Source organism: Scyliorhinus canicula, chromosome 11 (assembly GCF_902713615.1).
Source record: "Scyliorhinus canicula chromosome 11, sScyCan1.1, whole genome shotgun sequence".
Lineage (NCBI taxonomy): Eukaryota > Metazoa > Chordata > Chondrichthyes > Carcharhiniformes > Scyliorhinidae > Scyliorhinus > Scyliorhinus canicula.
In genome coordinates, this window is record NC_052156.1 from 35481986 (window position 1) to 35503985 (window position 22000).

Below are 22000 nucleotides of genomic sequence, written 5' to 3' on the forward strand. Positions count from 1 at the left end.
ACGAAGGCAATTGTACCCGACAGCAGTACCATGCAAAGTTTATAAACCTATTTTAAATGGATCACAAGCCACGTTAGCTCGAATTACAAAGGGAACTTAAAGATCCCACTTTAAAAGTTGCACTGTTTTGTGACTCCTCTATCCAAATGAATTTTTATTTTGTTTTATTTAAAATCACACCTTGCCAACCTGACATAAATTAAGATTTAAAAATGGCACTACTTTGGCGGTGGTGGGGAGGGCAAATGGAGAAAGAGATTCAAAAATAGAGGAAAGACCATCACATGTTAAAATATGGATGCTAGCTGCTTTGAAACCACAGCTAAATATGATGGATTACATATTAGTTGTGCATAATGTGGTTATATTTGAACCCATTGGAATGTTTATACAGCTTCTCAGCCTATCCAGGTTACAAAAGAAAAAAAGTTCAACAACAATATCTAATCAGACAAATCTCAATTCTTTACGTATAGACAACCCATCATGTGCAAATTAGTACTCCGTAATGGGAGAAGATCACCTGAGAATGCCAATCCATGGCAAATTGCATTTCGACCCAATTCAATCTAATCTATAACTGGGCCCATTTGATCTGCAAGCTTTATCCAAATGGCAGATCTTATTTTTTTAAGGATGAAATGCAAATATTTTGCATAATGCCAAACCAATACAGTACACTGCAATAACCTTCAGATTGAATCAGTAATTGAAACCACCAAGAAATATTATTACAATGGACATTTGTTGCCAGGGTAGATGCTCATGGATGAAACTTCCAACATCAGTACAGGCATCCCCTGTTTAAAGTGCTTCTAATAGCCCACTCATGGTTTTGCAAAATTTGTAAATTAGTGAAATGCCCGAATAGCACGGTTACTGCGCATGCTGTCTTAACATTTTTTTAGATTGTATGGTTACTGTGCACACTATTACTTTGTAAAAACTGATGCTTTGCTTACCACACCACCACCTCAATCCCTCTTGCTTGCCCTCCCATTTGCTGCTTTCCTCTGACTCTCCCATTCCATTCTGCTCACCACCCCATCAACCCTCCCCACTTGCCTATTCCCTCTCCTGAAACTTCGCTGTGAGCAAGGTCTGGGGAGAGATGGATTGCAGGAAGTGGTAAGCAGTAAAGAAGCAGCAGGTGGGAAGTAAATGTAAGAGTTAGTAAGTTAGAGGGTTTGGGGACTAGATAGGTACAAGGTGCCATGTCAGGAATTTAATCTACCTTATTACGTGTTTTTTTCCCCCTTGGGGAAGTGATTTTTGTTTAACGTATTTTCGTTTCGGAAGCCCTGTTATCGGAACATTTTAGGGGTGCAAGATGAGGGATAGCCGTATCGACTAATTAAACAAGTTTGAACCAAGCACATTTAACTTTAGCCCAAGATTCAAAAGTTTAAAATATGAATCCGCATAGATTGCCAAGTCGATAAGGGTAGTGTAAAAGACTAACGGATTAAACAACCTCTGTAAGTCTTGACATTGATACTGCCAAGTATCTATTCAATGCCAAATTGTAATGCGATACAAGAGTCAAATAATGTGATCTTTAATTGTCTATAGAGTGCCTGATCTATGCAGCATTCAATTAGCCAACCCAGGGACATCCAAGGCAGTGGCAAACATTTTTATTCTTTCATATATAGATACATAGAAGATAGGAGCAGGAAGAGGCCTTTTGGCCCTTCGAGCCTGCTCCGCCATTTATCATGGCTCTTGGAAAGAGCACCCTACCTGAGCCCACACCTCCACCCCATCCCAGTAACCCAGCAACCCCACCCAACTTTTTTTTTGGACACTTAGGGCAATTTATCATGGGTAATCCATCTAACCAGCACATCTTTGGACTGTGGGAGGAAACCGGAGCACCCAGAGGAAACCTACGCAGACACGGGGAGAAAGTGCAAACTCCACACATAACTTATTTATTTTTATAATCTATAATGTCACAAGTAGGCTTGCATTAACACTGCAATGAAGTTACTGTGAAAATCCCCCAGTTGCCACATTCCGGCGCCTGTACACAGAGGGAGAATTCAGAATGTCCAATTCACCTAACCAAAGCTCGACTTTGGGGACTTGAGAGAGGAAACCGGACGAAATCCATGCAGAAACGGGGAGAACTTGCAGACTCCGCACAGACAGTGACCCAAGCTGGGAATCGAACCTGGAACCCTGGAGCTGTGAAGCAACTATGCTAACCACTGTGCTACCGTGTCCCCCAAGTGGAGAGTATTCCATCACACTCCTGACTTGGGGGACACGGCTTTGGGGAATCAGGAGGTGAGTTACAGGATTTCTAGCCTCTGAACCACAGTATTTATAAGGCTAGTCTAGTTCAGTTTCTGGTCAATGGAACCCCGAGGATTTGGTCGGGGATTGAGCTGTGGTGTGTCATTGAATGCCAAGGGGTGATGGTTGGACCCTTCTTGTTGTAGATGGTCATTGCCTGGTACTTGTGTTGCATGAATGTTACTTGCCACTTGTCAGCCCAAGCCTGGCTATTGTCCAGGTCTTGCTGTATTTGGGCATAGTCTGCTTCATCTGAGGAGCATGAATGGTTCTGAACATGTGGAATCATCTACAAACATTCCCACATCTGACCTTAGGATGGAAGGAAGGACATTGATAAAGGCCGAGGACACCAACCTGAGGAACTCCTGTAGTGATATCCTGGAGCTGTGATGATTGACCTCCAAACACCACAACCATTATTCTTTGTGCCAGGTCCAACCAGTGGAGAGTTTCCCCCCACCCATTCCCATTGACTCCAGTTTTACTCAGGCTCCTTGATGCCATACTTGGCCAAATGCGGCCCTGATGTCAAGAGCAGTCATTCTCATCTCACCTCTGGAGCTCGGCTCTTTTGTGGATGTTGGAACCAAGCTGTAATGAGGTCAGCAGAGGAATGATCTTGGTGGAACACAAACGGAGCGCCCGTGAACAGGTTATTGTGAGTAAGTGCCACTTGATATCACTGTTGATGACTCCTTCCATTACCTTAATGGTAATCAAGAGTAGACTGAAGGGGCAGTAATTGGCCGGGTTGGATATGTCCTATTTCTCTTGTGCAGGACATGCCTGGGCAATTCTTCACATTCCTGGGTAGATACCAATGTCGTAGCTATGCTGTTACAGATTGTCCAGGGGCGCGGCAGGTTCTGGAGCACATGCCTTCAGTACTATTGCTGGAATATTGTCAGGGCCCATAGACTTTACAGTATTCAGAGCCTTCAGCCATTTATTTCTTTGAATATATTTTTATTCAAGTTTTCACAATTTTACAAATATCATCGAAACAAAAGAAAAGGAGAAAAAAAGCCATAGGTATCAATGCAAAACAGGTGCAGCACATAACATAAGTCATTACAAGCATAGGAACAAAGAAGAATGAATTATTCAGGGACATTATCCCCAGTGTCTTCCCTCCACAGATACAAGGTCTGTCTGCACCAAAGCAGGATACAGTCAACAACACAGTTACATCACCCCGCAACTGCAAAGAAAAATAACAGGAATAAAACCTGAGATCCCAGAGCTGAGGAGGAATTACATTGACACCCACAATGCAATCTAACTCCCTTCCAGGTCCAGGACAGAGCAGACAGCCATCCTATGACATGCAATCTGTCTGGGCCTAAAATCAAGATGCTCCGAATCCAAATTAAAAGAAAAAGCAAGATAATAAAAAACCCAAAACTGGTTAGCTCGAACTGGTGGGACGTTGCTTAATCATGGCAAGGGAAAACTAACACTACTAACTCCAACCTTCCACACCTCACCCCGCTCACCTTCCTTCTAAATGAGACAGGGGGGAGACAACAAAAAGAATCTCCCTCCCTTCACCACAAGAATTGCCAGACAATATAAGGCCCAAATACATTTAGGATTAAGACTGTGCACAAATTCCACATTCAACTTTTGGCTTGACACGATATAAACTTGCTAAATCAGGATAAACACCCACATGATTCACCTCCCTGTGAATGTAAAAAATTGACAACTTCAAGCAGACAACATGATCAACAGGGAGCAAAGTCCAAGATAATAACCAAGATGCGGAAATGCAAGGCAGTCCTCAGGACAAAGGCTTTTTCACAGGCCTCAAAGAAAGTATTAGATGTGCTCCATCAAATTTCACTATTGCAAGAATCTCCTCATGCATCGCCATTGTCTTTATAACCCCGCTACTCTTTGTAATTGGCCTTGATGGCCTGTACCTCAGAGCCCAGATCTTCAGCCTGAACAGCATCTTCAAGTCGATGCACACCGTACCGTCAAAAGCAACTGCACCACCAAAGACAGGGCCTCACCCCAACACCCTCCAGCCGCCATGAACAATTAAGGATTGAAACATTCAAACTCAGCTCTGCCATGCAGAAACACAGACCAACAATTCTCGGAACATTGTGTAAACTATGTAAATCAAGAAAAGACAAAAAAGAAATGTGCACAAGGATGAAAACGCTGATTAAAAGATGAGCTGAGCCAGAGCTCGTGTAAATGAAGCCGATCCAGCGCTCACATCCCTTCAGCCATTTCTTGACATCATGTGGTTGAAGACTGACATCTACAATATTGGAGATGGATCATTCATGCAGCACTTCTGGTTAAAGATTGTTGTGATTGCTTCAGCCTTATGTTTTGCAATGATGTGCTGTGCTCCTCCATCATTGAGGATGGGGATATTTGTAGAGCTTCCTCATCCAGTGAGTTGTTTAACTGTCCACCATCATTCACTGGACGTGACAGGATTGCAGAGCTTAGGCCTGATCCGTTGTTTCTGGAATTGCTTCGCTTTGTCTATCACTTGCTGGTTATGCTTTTTGGCATGCAAGTAGTCCTGTGTTGCAGCGTCACCAGATTGACGCCTCATTTTTAAGTATGCCTGGTGTTGCTCCTGGCATGTCCTCCTGCACTCTTCGATGAACCAGGGTTGATCTCCTAGCTTTGTGGTAAAGAGTGGGGGATATGTTGGGCCATGAGGTGACAGATTGTGGTTGAGTGGAATTCTGCTACAGCTAATGATCCACAGCACCACATGGATATCCAGTCTTGAGTTGCTAGATCTGTTCAAAGTCTATCCCATTTTGCACAGAAAAGGTGCCACTCAACACAATGGAGGGTATCCTCAACGTGAAGACAGACTGTATCTCCACAAGGACTGTGTGGTGGTCACTTCTACCGAGTGTGTTTTTCCCTCTTGTTGGTTTCCCTCTGCTGCAGGCCCAGTCTAGTAGCTATGTCCTTTAGGACCCGGCCAGCTGAAGATGCTAAATGTTTATCCTTCTCCCACACAGAGCACCGTTATCTTGCTCCCCCCATGGCATATCAACTCCAAAGTATCATCAACCCACAACCCCTCATTATAAGCAACATCAAACTCCATGATTCATCAAACATTTGACTACCCAAATGAGTAGCGTTGCCAGTCCCCAAGCCCATCCAGTTATGCAAACTATATCATAGCACACCTCCCAAGTGGCTAGATCGTCTGATTGTCCCCACAAGCAGCAGCTTTGGCACCCATACTCAACCTTACTACTGCTGCTTCTATCCTCATCCAGTATTTCCTGCAGTTGTCTGGCCAGACTCCAGTCTGGCTGCATATTTACTGGTCGTGGTGTAAGGATGGGTTTAAGTGGTGTGGTTAAAGTGGAATTGCACCCAGAGGTCAGAATTCTCTACCTGCAAGACCTGAAGATGGAGTGACTTTTCCAGTGGATTAAAAGCAAATTGCTGTGTATGCTGGAATCTGAAACGAAAGCAGAAAATGCGAGACAATCTGAGCGTCAGTGGAGAGGGGACGAAGCTTACATTTTGAGTCTCGATGACTCTTCAGAGCTCTCAGCAGCTTTGACAAAGAGTCATCCAGACTCGAAACATGAGCTCCATTGTCGCTCCACAGATGCTCAGACCTGCTGCCATTGTCCAGCATTTTCTGTTCTCAGTGCATTAGTCTTGGATCTTCTCAAACACCACAACAAGCAGTACAACCCAGGGCAATGTGTTCACCACTATGTTCAGAAAGAATCTGAAGATTGATGAGCCTGCTTAAACAAAATGTGGCTGGGGAAAAGATAGGAGATAAAGTTGTGTGTGGCGGGGGTGGTGGGCATTGAGTACACGGCGATAGTGGTGTTAGATCATACCCTGCACTGGGTGGACTTACGGGTGAGTAAGGGAGGGGGCAGCGCCCGCACTGGAGGTTAGATGTAGGGTTGTTTGCGGAGGAAGAGGTGTGCGAACGGGTGAGGGAGGCTATACGGAGATATGTGGAGATGAACGATACAGGGGAGGTTTTGGCTACAGTATGGGAGGTGTTGAAGGCAATGGTGAGAGAGGAGTTTATATCGATATGGGCACACAGGGAGAAGGCGGACCAGCGGAGATGGATAGATTAGTGGAGGAGATTCTCCAGGTGGACAGGAGGTACTTGGAGGCCCCAGAGGCGGGGTTGTTGGAGTGGCAGAAGCTGCAGATGGAGTTTGGTTTGCTATCTACAGGAAAGGTGGTGGGGCAGTTGAGAAAGGCTAGGGGGCAGTGTACAAATATCGAGAGAAGGCTAGTAGGATGCACGCACACCAGCGAAGGGGGAGGCGGCAAGGGAGGAATATGATCCGGGGGGGGGGAGCCCTGATATTGGAGGTGAAGCAAAAGTGGGAAGAAGAATTGGGAAGGGAGTTAGAGGCGGGATTGTGGGAGGATGCCCTGAGCAAAGTCAACTTGTCCTCATCGTGTGTCAAGCTTAGCCTGATACAATTCAAGATGATCCACAGGGTGGATATGACTGTGGCCCGTATGAGCAGGTTCTTTGAAGGGGTGGAGGATAGGTGTTGGCTGTGTGCGGGAGGGCCTGCAAATCATGTCCACAAGGTTTGGGCATGTCCAAGGCTATGGGGATTTTGGCACTGATTTGCCGATGTCATGTCAAAGGTACTAAAGGTATGGGTGATTCCGAGACCAGAGGTGGCGATTTTTGGTGTGTCGGAAGTCCTGGGAGTCCATGGGGCAAGAGAGGCTGATGTTTCGGCCTTTGCCTCCCTGCTAGCCCGGAGACGGATCTTGTTGGCACGGAGGGACTTGGAACCCCAGAAATTGGGGGCATGCGTTAGTTACATGGCCGGGTTTCTCAGGCTTGAGAAGATCAAGGTCGCCCTGAGAGGATCGTGCTAGGGTTCGCCCGGAGGTGGCAGCCGTTTATCGACTTATTTGGGGACAATTAAGCTGTCAGCAGAAAAGGAGGGTGGGGGGGGGGGGGGGGGGGTAAAAAGAAAGGGGGAGGCAGGGGGGCTGGTTGAGATGGGAAATAGTTAGTGGGAAAGGGGGATTGGAGAATTGTGTATGTAAGCCATGTTAGATGGGTTTGGTTATTGGTTGGGTGGGTGTTATTTGATTAGTTGTTTCTTCCTCTTGAAAATTGTTAAAATTATATGCCTTAATAAAATATTTTTTAAAAAAGTTAGAGAAATGTGCAGACCTGTAAAAAGCAGCAGCCTATTTGCAAATGGAACCTAAAACTCTGGTGGAACTAATGCACTCAGGAAGTTGGTTAAAACCTGGGCACGCCCTTTTGTGATCTTACAGCTGAACATAGGAGGCACCAGCTCATACACATTGCTGCTACTTGTGTTTAAAGGGCAGCATAGGCAGGGGGATGGGAGAAAATGCTGTGATGGCAGGAAATTGTCACGTTGCATTCAACTATACTGTTAATCAGATAGCAGAACACATTCAAAATGGGACTTCACTACATTCATAACACTGTTAATTCTGAATTGGGGCATTCAGAGCAAATCCCGAAACAACCATGTATATCACAGTTTTAATTGTACTTCTAAAATAATGAAATACATTTCAATATTTTTAAGTAACACTCATTGGTCGATATTTTGTTTGATTCTGTCCACTGGAAATTGTTTGCACAGCCTTGCAAACACAACTGTTAATCCAATTTATCTCAGTGTTACCTTCATTATATCAGGTTGCTGGCCAGAATATTGAAAGCTATTTCACCACTTAATGCAATTTCAGTGCTTCACATTTGGAACTTGCCTTGAGGTTTTTGGGCAGTGACTTTCCTGACTGCTGATTTGTTGGTTAGCTTCCTTCCTGTTTGCTGAATGCATGGTACAGAACTGAGGCGCTGAAAGTGACCTCTTAACTCGAAGGTTGAGTTGGACTCAGAATTGCTCCTGACATGCAGTGGTACTCTGGAGTAGCCTGGAACAGAGAATACATTCTATTCAGTGAAACTTTTCAACAATATTATTTTCGAATTGACATTTTTTTTCATATATTAACAATGCTCAGAATGTTATTTTACTAAGAAATAACTGCAATGTATTTTAGTAATCTGCTTTAATATCACTAGTGCAGCTTGAAATTTCAAACTTATTGAATCATTATAATAAAAAATGAAGTAAAAGAAAAAACCTCTTTGCAAGCTACTTAAAGCAGCAGCAGAGGCTATATTTACAGAGACCTGTTCATCATATCCCAACAGGCAGCCATCCTGTTGAAAGACTTGAGTTCCGAGTCATGTACTTCCCCACAAGAGGAGGATATTAACATGGCAGGGAAAGTCATCCCTTTTATTCTCACGTACTACGTAACTGCTGTAGAGACCCAGCAGCAATCACTTCTTGGCCTTTTGGCTACGATGAGCGTGAGGTCAGGTGTAATGCCTGGATCTGGTCCATCACTCCTGTGGGGACCATGAACTGGATTCAATTTGCATTGGTTTTTGGAGCAGGTAAGGAGTTGGATTAGGGGTTTGCCCCTGTCCACTCTGCACTTTGGCTTTGTAACTCTGATAAAGGAATTAAAAAAAAGAGACCCAGCAGCAGTGAAGTGTTTATGAGTTGAGCATTAAATGAAGAATAAACACTAAAATGTTTATCAGCTCATGGTTCTCACCAGTGACAAATCTGTGCCTTCCTTCATGATCCAATCAGAACCCACAGCCTGTATGCATTTTCTCCATAAGGTTGGCAACATCCCAAGGCCCAAAGCCTCTTCAGAATGAAGCCGTTTTATCATAGCGAATTGGTTTAGTTATTTCAGATGGCGAGGGTTTAAAGCTTCCATCTAACTAAGTTTGCATGTACAATTTTATGCAATTTCGGCATATAATTATGTTCCCCTGATGTGATGGACCAGGTATTGAAGTTGCTCACTCTTTAAACAGAGCTGCATATCTCAGCCTGAAACTCCTCATGGTTGATTCCACCAGTAAACACAGCAAAATTGTAATTTACAGCAATCCCAGTGCATCCATCCTGCATGATAATGATCTAATTCTATTTTCAAGGCCTCAATTAAATGTTTCTCCACCACACTCTCGGATAGTGCATTCAAGATCCTCATCACTCGCAGCGTAAAAACGTTTCCCCTTGTGTTGATGTTGCTTCTTTGGCAATCAGCTTAAACCAGTCATCTGACTCTTAATCCTTCCTCCAACAGGATCCTGATCTAATCTATCCAGATTCATGATTTTGAAAAGCACCATTAAATCTCCTTTTCATCTTCCAACAGGAACATTTTCAAATCAAGCAAAAGGGGAAAATGGCAGGACCAGACTGCTCCCCAAATTCCAGCTTTCTTTTGTGTGTGACCACTCTCTCTCCCTTCCACACACACCACTCTCTGTACAGACACTTCTATCTCTTACACACACACGCGTCTCCCCTGTACACACACCTCTATCACCTATGCGTGCAGACATACACACACAGAGCCCAAATCCTACAGAGAACTTCTACTGCTAATGTAAACACTTGCACAGTTAATTTACATAGCTACATACAAAGCTACTATCTACCTGTCTCTCTACCTCTGCACAAAGCCCAAGTGGCATAGGCAAAATATAATTTAAGTCAATCGTTATGGAAATACAGAGGTGCAATACTGATTCAGAATTGGGGAATTTTTTATTCTACATCATACCTAAATCAATAGTCACCATAAACCAATCATTGATTTCTTTTATGTCTTTAAGAACATGGCCAGGGTGGGCAAAATGCTTTGTACTCGGGTCTTTTACCATGGGTCAGAGAAGGAGGGGGGGGGGGGGGGGGGGGGGGGGTGGAGAAACTCGGACATGAAACAGTTCTTGGATGGCTTGGATTTCCTGGTAGTGGAGGAATGGAAAGTGCAGAGGTTGGCGGCTCCACTTGGGTTGGAGAAGGTGATGAGGTGCATTGGTTCAATACAGTCTGGGAAGGCTCCGGGCCTGGACGGATTCCCAGTGGGATTTTATGAAAAGTTCGCAGGTTGGGGCCTCATCTAATGGAAATGTTCAATTATTTATTAGCTTGTGGTGGGGGGGGGGGGGGGGGGGGGGGGGGGGGGCCTTCTGGCCACATTGGCACAAACTTTGATTTTGCTCATTTTGAAAAAGGAGGAGGATCCAGAGGAGTGTGCTTCTTATCAGTCTATATCATTGCTAATTGCAGATGCAAGGTTGTTGGCTAAGGTGTTGGCAACATGCTTGGAGATTGTGCGCTGGGGGCTATAGCTGAAGACCAGGCCGGGTTTGTGAAGGGGTGACAATTATTGACCAATATAAGGAGATTATTGAACATGGTGATGGCACCACCGACGGGTCAGGAAATGGAGGTAATAATTTCCATGGACGCAGCGATGGCGTTTGATCGGGTTGAGTGGGAGTATCTTTGAGGTTTGGGATCAGTTTAGGTTTGGACAGGGGTTTATTGGTTGGCTAGGTTGTTGTACAGGACCCCCTCTGTGCACAAGTTGAATGTGGCCAACTTGATAGAGGGGGCGAAGGAGGATTTGAAGAGGTGGGATGTTCTCCTGCTAGTGCTGGCAGGGCGGGTGCAAACCTTGAAAATGACTGTCCTTATTTTCCAGAGTCTCCCGATTTTCCTCCCCAAATCTATTGTTGGGAGGGTAAATAGGATAACTTTGGCCTTCTTTTGGCAGCTAAGGTGCCTTGGATTCAGAGAACCTTTTTGCAGAGGGACAGGTGTTCAGAGGGCTGGTGTTGCCGAATTTGATTAATTATTATGTGGCAGCGAATGTTGAGAAGGTTCAGAAATGGGTGGAGGGTGGGTCGGTTTGGGGCGGATGGAGGAGGTTTCATGTATAGGGTCAAGTCTGAGGGCACTAGTGATGGCTCCACTTCTGTCTCACTGTCCAAATATTCTATGAGCCAGGTGATGGTTGCCTCGTTAAGAGTTTGGAATCAGTTTAGGCAGCATTTTACTGTCGAGGGCAAGTTACGGTCGACACCGATTGGTGGAAAATATAGATTTACGCCAGCAGGGTTGTATTTGACGTACAGGGTCTGGGAATGGGAGGGGATAGAGAGTTTTAGGGACTTGTTTGTGGAGGGTAAGTTTGCAGAGTTTCAGGTAGAAAAGGTCCAGCTTCCGAGCGGGAACTGGTTCCGGCACTTGCAGACTAGGAATTTTGTGAGGAAGGAGCTGGCTCCCCTTCCGCGGTTACCGCCCCTTTGTTGCTAGAAAAGATAGTGTCTGAGGACAAGATAGGGAAGGATATTTATGGGCAGTTAATGGAGAGGGGGAGGACCTCGCCGGAGGAGATGAAGAGGAAGTGGGAGGAGCAATTGGATGGTACATTTGAGGGAGGGTTTGGAGTGAAGCTTTGCATAGGATAAACTCGACCTCTGCACGAGTTTAATTCAATGTAAAGTGGTGCACAGAGTACATATGACAAAGACACGTATGAGTGGGCTCTTTCCGGAGATGGAGGACAGATGCGAGCGGTGTTTAAGGGGCCTGGCACCGCACACACGTGTTCTGGTCCTGTCCGAAATTGGTGGGATTTTGGGAGTCCATTTCAGGAGCAATGTCGGGAATTGTACGGGTAAAGGTGGCCCCGAGCCCCGAGGTGGTGATACGTGGAGTATTGGAAGATCTGGGAGTGCAGGAGGGGAGAGAGGCTGATATGTTGGCCTATGCCTCCCTGATAACCCAGAGGAGGATTTTGGTTGGATGGCAGGTTCCAGAGCCGCCAAGGGCAGCGGGGTGGGCGAGTGACCTGTCGGAATCTTTACATCTGGAGAAGATAAAGTTTGCCATTGGGGGTTCGGAGGGGTTCTACTCGAGGTGGAGGCTGTTCATCCCCTTCTTTAAGAGTTGGTAACCGTCAGCGGAATGGGGGGTGGGGTTGATTTGTTTTATAGTTACAAAATGGGGCATTTGGGGTGTTATGGTTGATGCGGTGTTCATAATGAGAAGTTGTGTATGTAAAACTAAAATGTCCTGAATAAAAATATATTTTTTGAAAAGTGTTCATACTAGCTTTATCATGGAATTTTAAACATTTATGAAAATAAGGTATGCAAAAAAAAAAAAGAAAATAAGGTATGCACACTCTGTTACCCCAGTTCCACCTTGTAACACAAGTAAAAGTCATATTTGGTCAGAAGTAATAAGTTTGCCAACACTGATAAATTAATCTGTTTTCCATACACTTCAATGATTGTATATCAAAAAATAGTGCTTCCTTTACCAGTACATTGTATAGTTTAAACCACACACTGAGATACGAATCTGAGCTACCCAGTTTACCAAGTTCTCTGGGCAGAGAAACACAGATAACAACCATTTGTGCACTGCACAAACTAACAATTGGATGGGTGATGACAGAAATTGTCTGAATCGATACAATAAATTAGGAGCTATTTTCTAAACTGCCCAGATTATTGCTGGAACTTAAAACATAGCTTTGCAAAATCAGTGGTTAACACCCTGCTCAGGGAGTGTCTGCACTAAGTTAATATCAGGCTGTGGCGCATTGCTTGCAATTGACTGTCAACTAAAACTTGATGACGTGACGATTTCACAATCAGTCAAATACACTATTTTTAGTCCAGCTAGAATAATCTGAAAGCTGTTGCTGCAACTTGCTCGCGTGGAACATACAGACTGACCAAAATGCGAACCGATAGTGGGTGAGACACACTAGACCGGCCTATAAAACACAAGGCTCCTCGTCTCCAAATTTGTTAGCGGCCCTGTGACTAATGAAGCTGCTAAAGAGGCAGAGATCAAACACTATACCACATGTCTGCAAGGAGGCTGAAATTAGCAGGTTGTGGTACTTTTCCTTTCTCAGAAAAACAAATGGGAAACTCATCAAACCTTAGCCCAAAAATAACATGTCTTCAGAGCTAATTTGTAACAATGTTATGGCTTTTAAGGAAGGTTAATTCAAGAAAGCTTTTCAAAATTCATAGATCAAAGTATCATGGGGTCCCTACAATACAGAAGGAGGCCATTCAGCCCATCGAGCCAGCACCAACCCTTTTAATCCAAGACGCCCCGTCCAGGCCCATTTCCCTGCCCTATCCCTGCAACCCCACCTAACCTGCACACTGAGGGGCAATTTATCATTGCCAACCCACCTAACCTGCACTTCTTTGGACTGTGGGAGGAAACCGAAGCACCCGGAGGAAATCCACACAGACACGGGGAGAAAGTGCCAACGCCACACAGTCACCCGAGGCCGGAAATGAACCCGTGTCCCTGGCGCTGTGAGGCAGCACTGCTAACCACTGTGCCACCCTGGCCTGAGAGTTTGATTAAAAGTAATTTTTGAAAGAGGAATTACAAGACCAACCTAAAGGATTTTTGTTTTGATGCGAGATTTAAATTGCTGGGCTGACAGATGACAATGGATTTTGCAGCTCAAACAGGAAAGGTGACCTGAAAGTAGCCCAACTACACAGTACAAATTTTATAAGGAAGATGCGACTGTCTCGCTTCTGAAAAAATGAAAGATCTCAAACAAAGCTCATCAATAACACATCTAACTTGAATGTGGTCAATGCAGTTTCCTGCTTCAAGCAAAAAAAAAATACCGATGCAACATCCTGCAGCTTGCAAAAACAATTCAAACTTACAGTAGCTTTAATCTATTCTATGCATAACTCACTCAGATCAACATACATGCAGGTAGTACCTTAAAATAGAAAAGCATCACAAGGGGCACCTGACTGAAGCACAAGGGAAAAATAAATGTCCCAGAAAAGATGATTTGAGGAAGGTGGCAAAATGTTCAATTTAAAACAAAAAGTGGGTTTGGAGTAGGGGTCTTGAGCAGGAAAGGAGCATGGAAAAACAGATGGTTTCCGAAGAATAGTTGATTCTTGATTTTTATGCTATCAGAAGGCAACACTTTTGAAGCATAGGCATTAGCAGGTAAGGTGTTCATAGAATAGGCCTGGCTGCATATGCTCCCACAATCGAGGTTCATACATAAATAACCATTTTAGCAATGGTATAGTGCAGGAATGTGTGCCCACAGAACCCTACTCCAGCAAGGAAATTATATTAATGTGCAGGACATAAATTGGAAATAGGTTCAAAACAGATGCAAATTATGGCATGCCCTGAGGCAGTAACAGCAACAATTTGCATTTGTACAGCACCTTGAAATAGTAAAACGTCCCAAGACAACTATCAAACAAAATTTGACACCGAGTTACAGAGGGAATATTAGGGAAGATGAATGTTTGGTTTAAAGTGCATCTTAAAGACGGAAAGTGAGGCTTCGGGAGGGAATTCCAGAGTTTAGGGTGCTGGCAGCTGAAGACATGTAAACAGTGCAGCGATCACATTCAGGGATGCTAAAGAGCCCAGAATTGGATGAGCTGCGATATTTGAAGAAATATCTTTCCATTACACTTGCACCAATCATCAGCGCAGACACAGGGGGCTGGAATCTCCACTCAGGATACTATGGGTGGGATTCTCTGATCCCACGCCGGGTCGGAGAATCCGGGGGGGGGGCGTGAATCACGCGATGCCGCTCCGACGCCGGGACGCCGATTCTCCAACTGGAGAATCGGCACAAATGGTGCTCCCCCCACCCCCCCAAAGTGATTCTCCGTGCTCAATGGGCCAAATGCCCGTACAGTTCGGCTGAGTCCCACCAGCATCCTTCACGTGTGGTCCTACCCGGTGGCATCTCGCCGTTCTGGCTGCGGAGGCCGTCCTGGTTGGGGGGGGGGGGGGGGGGGGGAGGGAAGGCCTCCATGGTGGCCAGGCCCACGATTGGGGGCTACCGATTGGCGGGCAGGCTAATTCCGGGGGGGCCTAATGTTCCTCTGTGCCTGGCCCGTCGGGCTCCGCCATGTTACCTGGGCGCCGCCACGGAGACAGCAACTCACACACGGACCTCGCCAACCTTGCCGCGCATGCACGGACCCGTGCCACCCATGCTGGCGCCCATATCAGCAGCTGGAGCTGCACGAGGTGCTCCAGTGCCATGCTGCCCCGCTGTGCGGCCCAGGATCGCTGCTCCTAGCGGCCAGATGACGCCGTCGTAAAACTCTCCGGTGTTTATCCAAAAACACCCTTCTCTCCCTCGGGGTCCCGTGCGCCCATACAAATCCCGTAATACTCCTGTTGACCCTCCTAAAAAAGGCCTTCGGGATAAGGATGGGGAGGCATTGGAACAGGAACAAAAACCTCGGGAGCACCGTCATCTTGACTGACTGCACCCTGCCTGCCAGCGACAGCGGCAACATGTCCCATCTTTAAAACTCCTCCTCCATTTGCTCCACCAGCCTTGTAAGGTTAAGTTTGTGTAGGGCCCCCCAGCTCCTGGCCACCTGGACTCCTAGGTACCTAAAGCTCCTCTCCGCTCTTTTTAGTGGAAGCCTACCAATCCCCTCCTCCTGGTCCCCCGGGTGCACGACAAACAGCTCGCTCTTACCCAGGTTGAGCTTATACCCTGAGAAGTCCCCAAATTCCCTGAGAATCTTCATCACCTCCGGCATTCCCCCCACTGGGTCTGCCACATATAGCAATAAGTCATCCGCATAAAGCGACACTTGGTGCTCCTCCCCAGCCCGCACCAGTCCCCTCCAGTTCCTCGACTCCCTCAACGCCATGGCCAGGGGTTCGATCGCCAACGCAAAGAGCAAGGGGGACAAGGGACACCCCTGTCTCGTCCCTCGGTATAACCGAAAGTACTCCGATCTCCTCCTATTCGTGGCCACCCTCGCCATCGGGGCCTCACATAACAGCCTCACCCAACTGACAAACCCCTCCCCAAACCCAAACCATTCCAGCACCTCCCGCAAGTACCCCAACTCAACACTATCAAAGGCCTTCTCCGCATCTAGCGCCACCACTATCTCCGCTTCCCCCGCTACCGCCGGCACCATAATAACATTCAAGAACCTCCGTATGTTGGTGTTCAGCTGCCTTCCCTTCACGAACCCCGTCTGGTCCTCGTGGATGACCCACGGCACACAGTCCTCTATTCTTGTGGCCAAGATCTTCGCCAACAGTTTGGCGTCTACATTTAACAGCGACATCGGCCTGTATGATCCACACTGCAGGGGGTCCTTGTCCCGCTTAAGGATCAAGGAAATCAGCGCCCGGGACATAGTCGGGGGCAAAGCCCGCTTACGGAGCTGATGCGCCAGCATCCTACTCGCCTTCTCCCCATATTCATAAACCGCTCCCTGTGCCTTCCTCCACTGAGCTTCCGCCTTTCTGGTGGTCAGTAAGTCGAACTTGGCCTGAAGACTACGCCGCTCCCCCAGCAATCCCTCCTCCGGAGCCTCCGGGTATCTCCTATCCACCTTCACCAACTCCCCCACCAGCCTCTCCCTCTCTCCTCTCCCTATGGGGCTCGGATGGAGATCAACTCCCCTCTAATCACCGCCTTCAATGCCTCCCAGACCGTCCCCACTCGAACCTCCCCATTATCATTGGCCTCCAGGTACCTCTTGATACATCCTCGAACCCGCCCGCCCACCTCCTCATCCGCCAGCAGCCCCACCTCCAAGCGCCAGAGCGGGCGCTGGTCTCTCTCCTCCCCCAGCTCGAGGTCCACCCAGTGCAGGGCATGATCCGAAATGACTATCGGCGAATATTCGGCATCCTCCACCCTCGAAACCAGCCCCCTGCTCATAATTAAAAAATCGATCCAGGAATAGGCCTTATGCACATGGGAGCCAGTCCAAGACTCCCTGGCCCTCGGCCTCGCAAACTTTCAAGGAGCCACCCCTCCCATCTGGTCCATAAACCCCCTCAACACCTTAGCCGCCGCTGGCCTCCTACCCGTCCTGGACCTGGATCGATCCAATGGGGGATCCAGCACTGTATTGAAGTCCCCCCCCATTATCAGGCCCCCCCATCTCCAGATCTGGAATGCGGCCCAACATGCACCCCATAAAACCCGCATCATCCCAGTTCGGGGCGTATACGTTCACCAGCACCACCCGCCCCTCCTGCAGCTTGCCGCTCACCATCACATACCTTCCGCCGCTGTCCGCCACCACATTTGACGCCTCAAACGACACCCTCTTTCCCACCAGGATCGCCACCCCCCGATTTTTTGCATCCAGCCCCAAATGAAACACTTGGCCTACCCATCCCTTGCTCAATCTAACCTGGTCCGCCACCTTCAGGTGCGTCTCCTGAAGCATGGCCACATCCGCCTTCAAGTGTGTAAACACATGGGCCCGTTTGACCGGCCCATTCAGTCCCCTCACATTCCAAGTTATCAGCCGGATCAGGGGGCTCCCTTCCCCCACCGACTAGCCATAACCCTTCCCCTGCCCACCACTGGCCAGCGCCCCCCCCGCTCGGCCAGTTCCCCACGGCGGCAAATCCCCATCCCGACCCCCCCCTGCATACTCCAGCTCCTTCCTGGCCATTCCAGCAGTAACCCGGTAACCCCCCCCCCCAGCCGCGTTACTCCCTCCATAGTACTCCCGTAAGCCAGCTGACTCCTGCTGACCCCGGCAACTCCCGCCACTCCTCCGACCCCTCCCATCGTGGGGCTACCCCTCCTCCCCAGTGCCCACCAGCAGGCTCTCCTCCTCCCCCTCCCGCTCTCACGCGGGGAAAAAAAAGCACGCGTTTCTCAGCTTCAACCCCGCCCCCATCAATCCTCAGCGCGGGAAAAAGTCCACGCTTTCCACCTGCCCGACACCGCCTCAACTGTCCGGTGTTTATGACGGCGTCAACGCTTAGCCCCATTATCGGAGAATCCCGCCCTATGTTCTCCTGCCGGAGCTAAACCGCTTGTTTCACACTGGCACTGGGAGCGGTGCTCAGAAACCATTCAGTGTATCTGGCCATGCAAATTTATGCAGGGCAGAGATCGCAAGGGATTCTGTTGCAAATCCCACTATCGGGAACTCCGCTACCGGCAATGGGCAGTGGGGAATCCATCACAGGACTGTTTGGAAGACGCGCAGTTGTCATTTTTATTCTTATCGGTAAATTTCTTTACTGCTCAAAGATCAACCATTAAAAATATAGAGGGCTTGAAATTCACAGGCTACACTTTCAACAAGATTGCATCCACTTTTCCCATGGACATCAGAATTAAGCCCGATTGCCTGCAGCTGGATCTGCAGTCGTCGAACGCCAGGAAAGACTTTAACCACTGGCTGGCTGTTTTCGAGGCCTACATCACCTCAGCGGACCCTACACCATCGGAGGCTCAGAAGGTACAACTCCTATACTCAAGGTTGAGCTCCAGCGTGTTCCCGCTGATTCAGGACGCGCCTAACTACGCCCGGGCCATGGAATTTCTCAAAGAGAATTACGCCCAGTCGACGAACACTCTGTTTGCGAGACATGTACTCGCCACTCGCATTCAGCAACCGGGTGAGTCGATTGAGGACTTCTGGTGGGCCCTTATCCCTCTAGTACGGGACTGCGACTGCCAGGCCGTCTCGGCCACGGAACATTCGAATCTCCTCATGCGGGATGCCTTTGTGACGGGTATTGCATCGGACCCCATCCGGCAATGACTGCTGGAAGGGGTCGCTCTCGACCTTGCGGCAACAAAGACTTTAGCACTCTCAATGACGGCCGCTTCCCGTAATGTGCAATCCTACCCCGCCAGCCGCGCGGCCCACCCATCCTAACCCTCGTGGACCCCAAAACCGACCCCCCCCCAACTGGGGCCGCTCCCGCGCAGTATACCTGCGCTGCTCACCGCACCACACACCCTCACATATCTGATATGGTCAATCAGATTGCACAGTACCGGGTCTTCTCAACGATTGACCTGAAATCCGCCTACCACCAGCTCCCCATCCGTAAATCGGACCGTCCCCACACTGCCTTCAAGGCGGACGGTCACCTCTATCAATTTCTTAGGGTTCCCTTCGGCGTCACTAACGGGGTCTCGGTATTTCAATGAGCAATGGACCGAATGGTTGACCAGTACGGACTGCGGGCCACGTTTCCGTACTTAGAAAATGTCACCATCTGCGGCCACGACCAGCAGGACCATGACGCCAACCTTGCCAAATTTCTCCACACCGCATCTCTCCTCAACCTCACTTATAACAAGGAGAAGTGCGTATTCAGCACAGACTGCTTACCCATCCTCGGCTACGTAGTCCAAAACGGACTACTGGGGCCCAATCCCGACCGCATGCGCCCCCTCATGGAGCTCCCCCTCCCCCACTGCCCCAAGGCCCTCAAACGTGCCTGGGGTTCTTTTCGTACTACGCCCAGTGGGTCCCATAATACGCGGACAAAGCCCGCCCGCTGATCCAGTCCACGCAATTTCCCCTCACGGCCGAGGCACAACAGGCCTTCGCTCGTATTCGCTCAGACATAGCCAAGGCCGGGATTCACGCAGTAGACGAGACACTGCCCTTCCAAGTAGAGAGCGACGCTTCAGATGTCGCCCTCGCCGCCACTCTAAACCAGGCAGGCAGACCCGTGGCATTCTTTTCCCGCACCCTCCATGCCTCCGAAATCCGACATTCCTCTGTTGAAAAGGAGGCCCAGGCAATCGTTGAAGCGGTGCGGCACTGGAGGCATTACCTGGCCGGCAGGAGATTCACTCTCCTCACTGACCAACGGTCGGTAGCCTTCATGTTTAACAACACGCAGCGGGGCAAGATCAAAAACGATAAAATCTTGAGGTGGAGAATCGAGCTCTCCACCTATAATTACGAGATCTTGTATCGCCCCGGCAAGCTCAACGAGCCCCCAGACGCTCTCTCCCGAGGTACATGTGCCAGCGCACAAGTGAACCAGCTACGTGCCTTGCACGAGAGCCTTTGCCATCCGGGGGTCACTCGGTTGTACCATCTGGTCAAAGCCCGCAATCTGCCCTACTCCGTCGAGGAAGTACGGACAGTCACCAGAGACCGTCAGGTCTGTGCGGAGTGCAAGCCGCACCTTTACCGGCCAGATCGCGCGCACCTGGTTAAAGCGTGCCGACCCTTTGAACGCCTCAGCGTGGATATCAAAGGGCCCCTCCCCTCCACCGACCGCAACACCTACATCCTTAGTGTGGTCAATGAATTCTCTAGGTTCCCCTTCGCCATCCCATGCCCGGATATGACGTCTGCCACCATCATCAAGGCCCTTGATTCCATATTCGTTCTGTTCGGTTTCCCCGACTACATCCACAGTGACAGGGGATCCCGCATTCATGAGCGATGAGCTGCATCAGTTCCTGCTCAGCCTCCAGCAGGACGACCAGCTACAACCCCCGGGGAAACGGGCAGGTAGAGAGGGAGAACGGGACAGTATGGAGGGCCGTCCAGCTGGCCCTACGGTCCAGGAACCGCACAGCCACTCGCTGGCAGCAGGTCCTCCCTGACGCGCTCCATTCCATTCGGTCACTGCTGTGCGCCGCAACTAACAACACACCCATGAACGTGTTTTTGCCTTCCTTAGGAAGTCTACATCCGGGGAGTCGCTCCCGACTTGGCTCGCAGCTCCAGGGCCGGTCCTACTTCGTAGGAATGTCAGGCTACGCAAGGCAGACCCTCTGGTGGACAAGGTACGCCTGCTCAACGCGAACCCCCAGTATGCCTACGTGGAGTTCCCCGACAGCCACCAGGATACAGTCTCGCTCAGGGACCTGGCTCCCTCGGGTGCCGATCCCACACCCACACACCTCCCTACCCACGCGCCACCCTCCTTTTCCCCGGCGCCACCGACTTCAGCCCCACCAGGTCCATCCCTTGTTCCCCTGCCCACACTAGACGACATGGAAGATTTCGGCTTGCTCCCGGAGCCATCCAGCCACTGGCCAGCACCAACACCGCCAGCACCTACGCTGTCAACACCAACACCGCCAGCACCTACGCCGTCGACGCCAACACCGCCTGGGCAGACGTCGCCGACCGCCGGTCCGACTGAACCTGTGACGGGTGCCGGGTTGCCCGATGGACACTTGGTTCTTTTTTTCTTCCCCTCCCCCTCTGTAAATAGATCACGTTTATGTATTATAGTTTCACGTCACCCCCACCGGACTCATTTTTTACAGGGGGTGAATGTGGTGATCTACCACTGTCTATATGTATGTGTGCGCTTGCATTACGGGATGTACAGCAGTACCTGTATTACAGGTTTTCCGGTAAGCCCCTGCCGGCTAGCTCTGCCCACATGGAGCAGTATAAATATTCGTAAGTTCCCCTGAGATGCCATTCTACAGCTGCAGCCGAAGGAATAGCACCTCACGGTAATAAAGCCTCTCTTGTGCCGATTCGAGTCTTTGTGTGCAATTGTTAGCGCCACATAGAGGTGGATGAATTGCAGTGATTTTTGATGATTTTTTGATCAGTCAGCAAGGTACCTGAACCATGGCATGGTTAACTACTGCCCTTTTATTATTCAAAAAATAAATTGACAGCTCATGCAACCAATCAGCATTAAATTATGTGGAGTGGATAATCTTTTGGAAATTTGAACCTTTCATTTCAACCAAATGTGATGAAGCAAGAAATGTAACAGAGATGAATACACAACTACAGCCTACTGTATCTGTTAATTACAAGTAATTTTCTGCCCCCCCCCAAAAATCAAACCATCCATTAATGTTATCAAAACTGTGTAGGGGGACATATTTCTTGCTGAAAGAAACAAATTGAAAATATCAAAATTAAGCTACTTTGAACTAATAGTAGGCAGTATTCCCCTGAAACCTGGCATACAATCTTGAAGGAAGAAAATCAAGTGCCATCCATTTTCATGGGATTGGGCGAATGGGAAAT

The 22000-nt window shown here is 48.5% G+C and overlaps 1 protein-coding gene across 3 annotated transcripts in view; it reads right to left on the reverse strand.

The window, feature by feature from the left end:
- LOC119974000 (FYVE, RhoGEF and PH domain-containing protein 3-like) overlaps window positions 1-22000 on the reverse strand; it is a 351115-nt gene that overhangs the window by 140169 nt on the left and 188946 nt on the right. For all 3 annotated transcript variants that reach the window (XM_038812760.1, XM_038812759.1, XM_038812761.1), the window contains exon 2: window positions 8065-8232. In XM_038812760.1, coding sequence (XP_038668688.1) covers window positions 8065-8232 — 168 coding nt within the window. The remainder of the gene's footprint in view (window positions 1-8064; window positions 8233-22000) is intronic.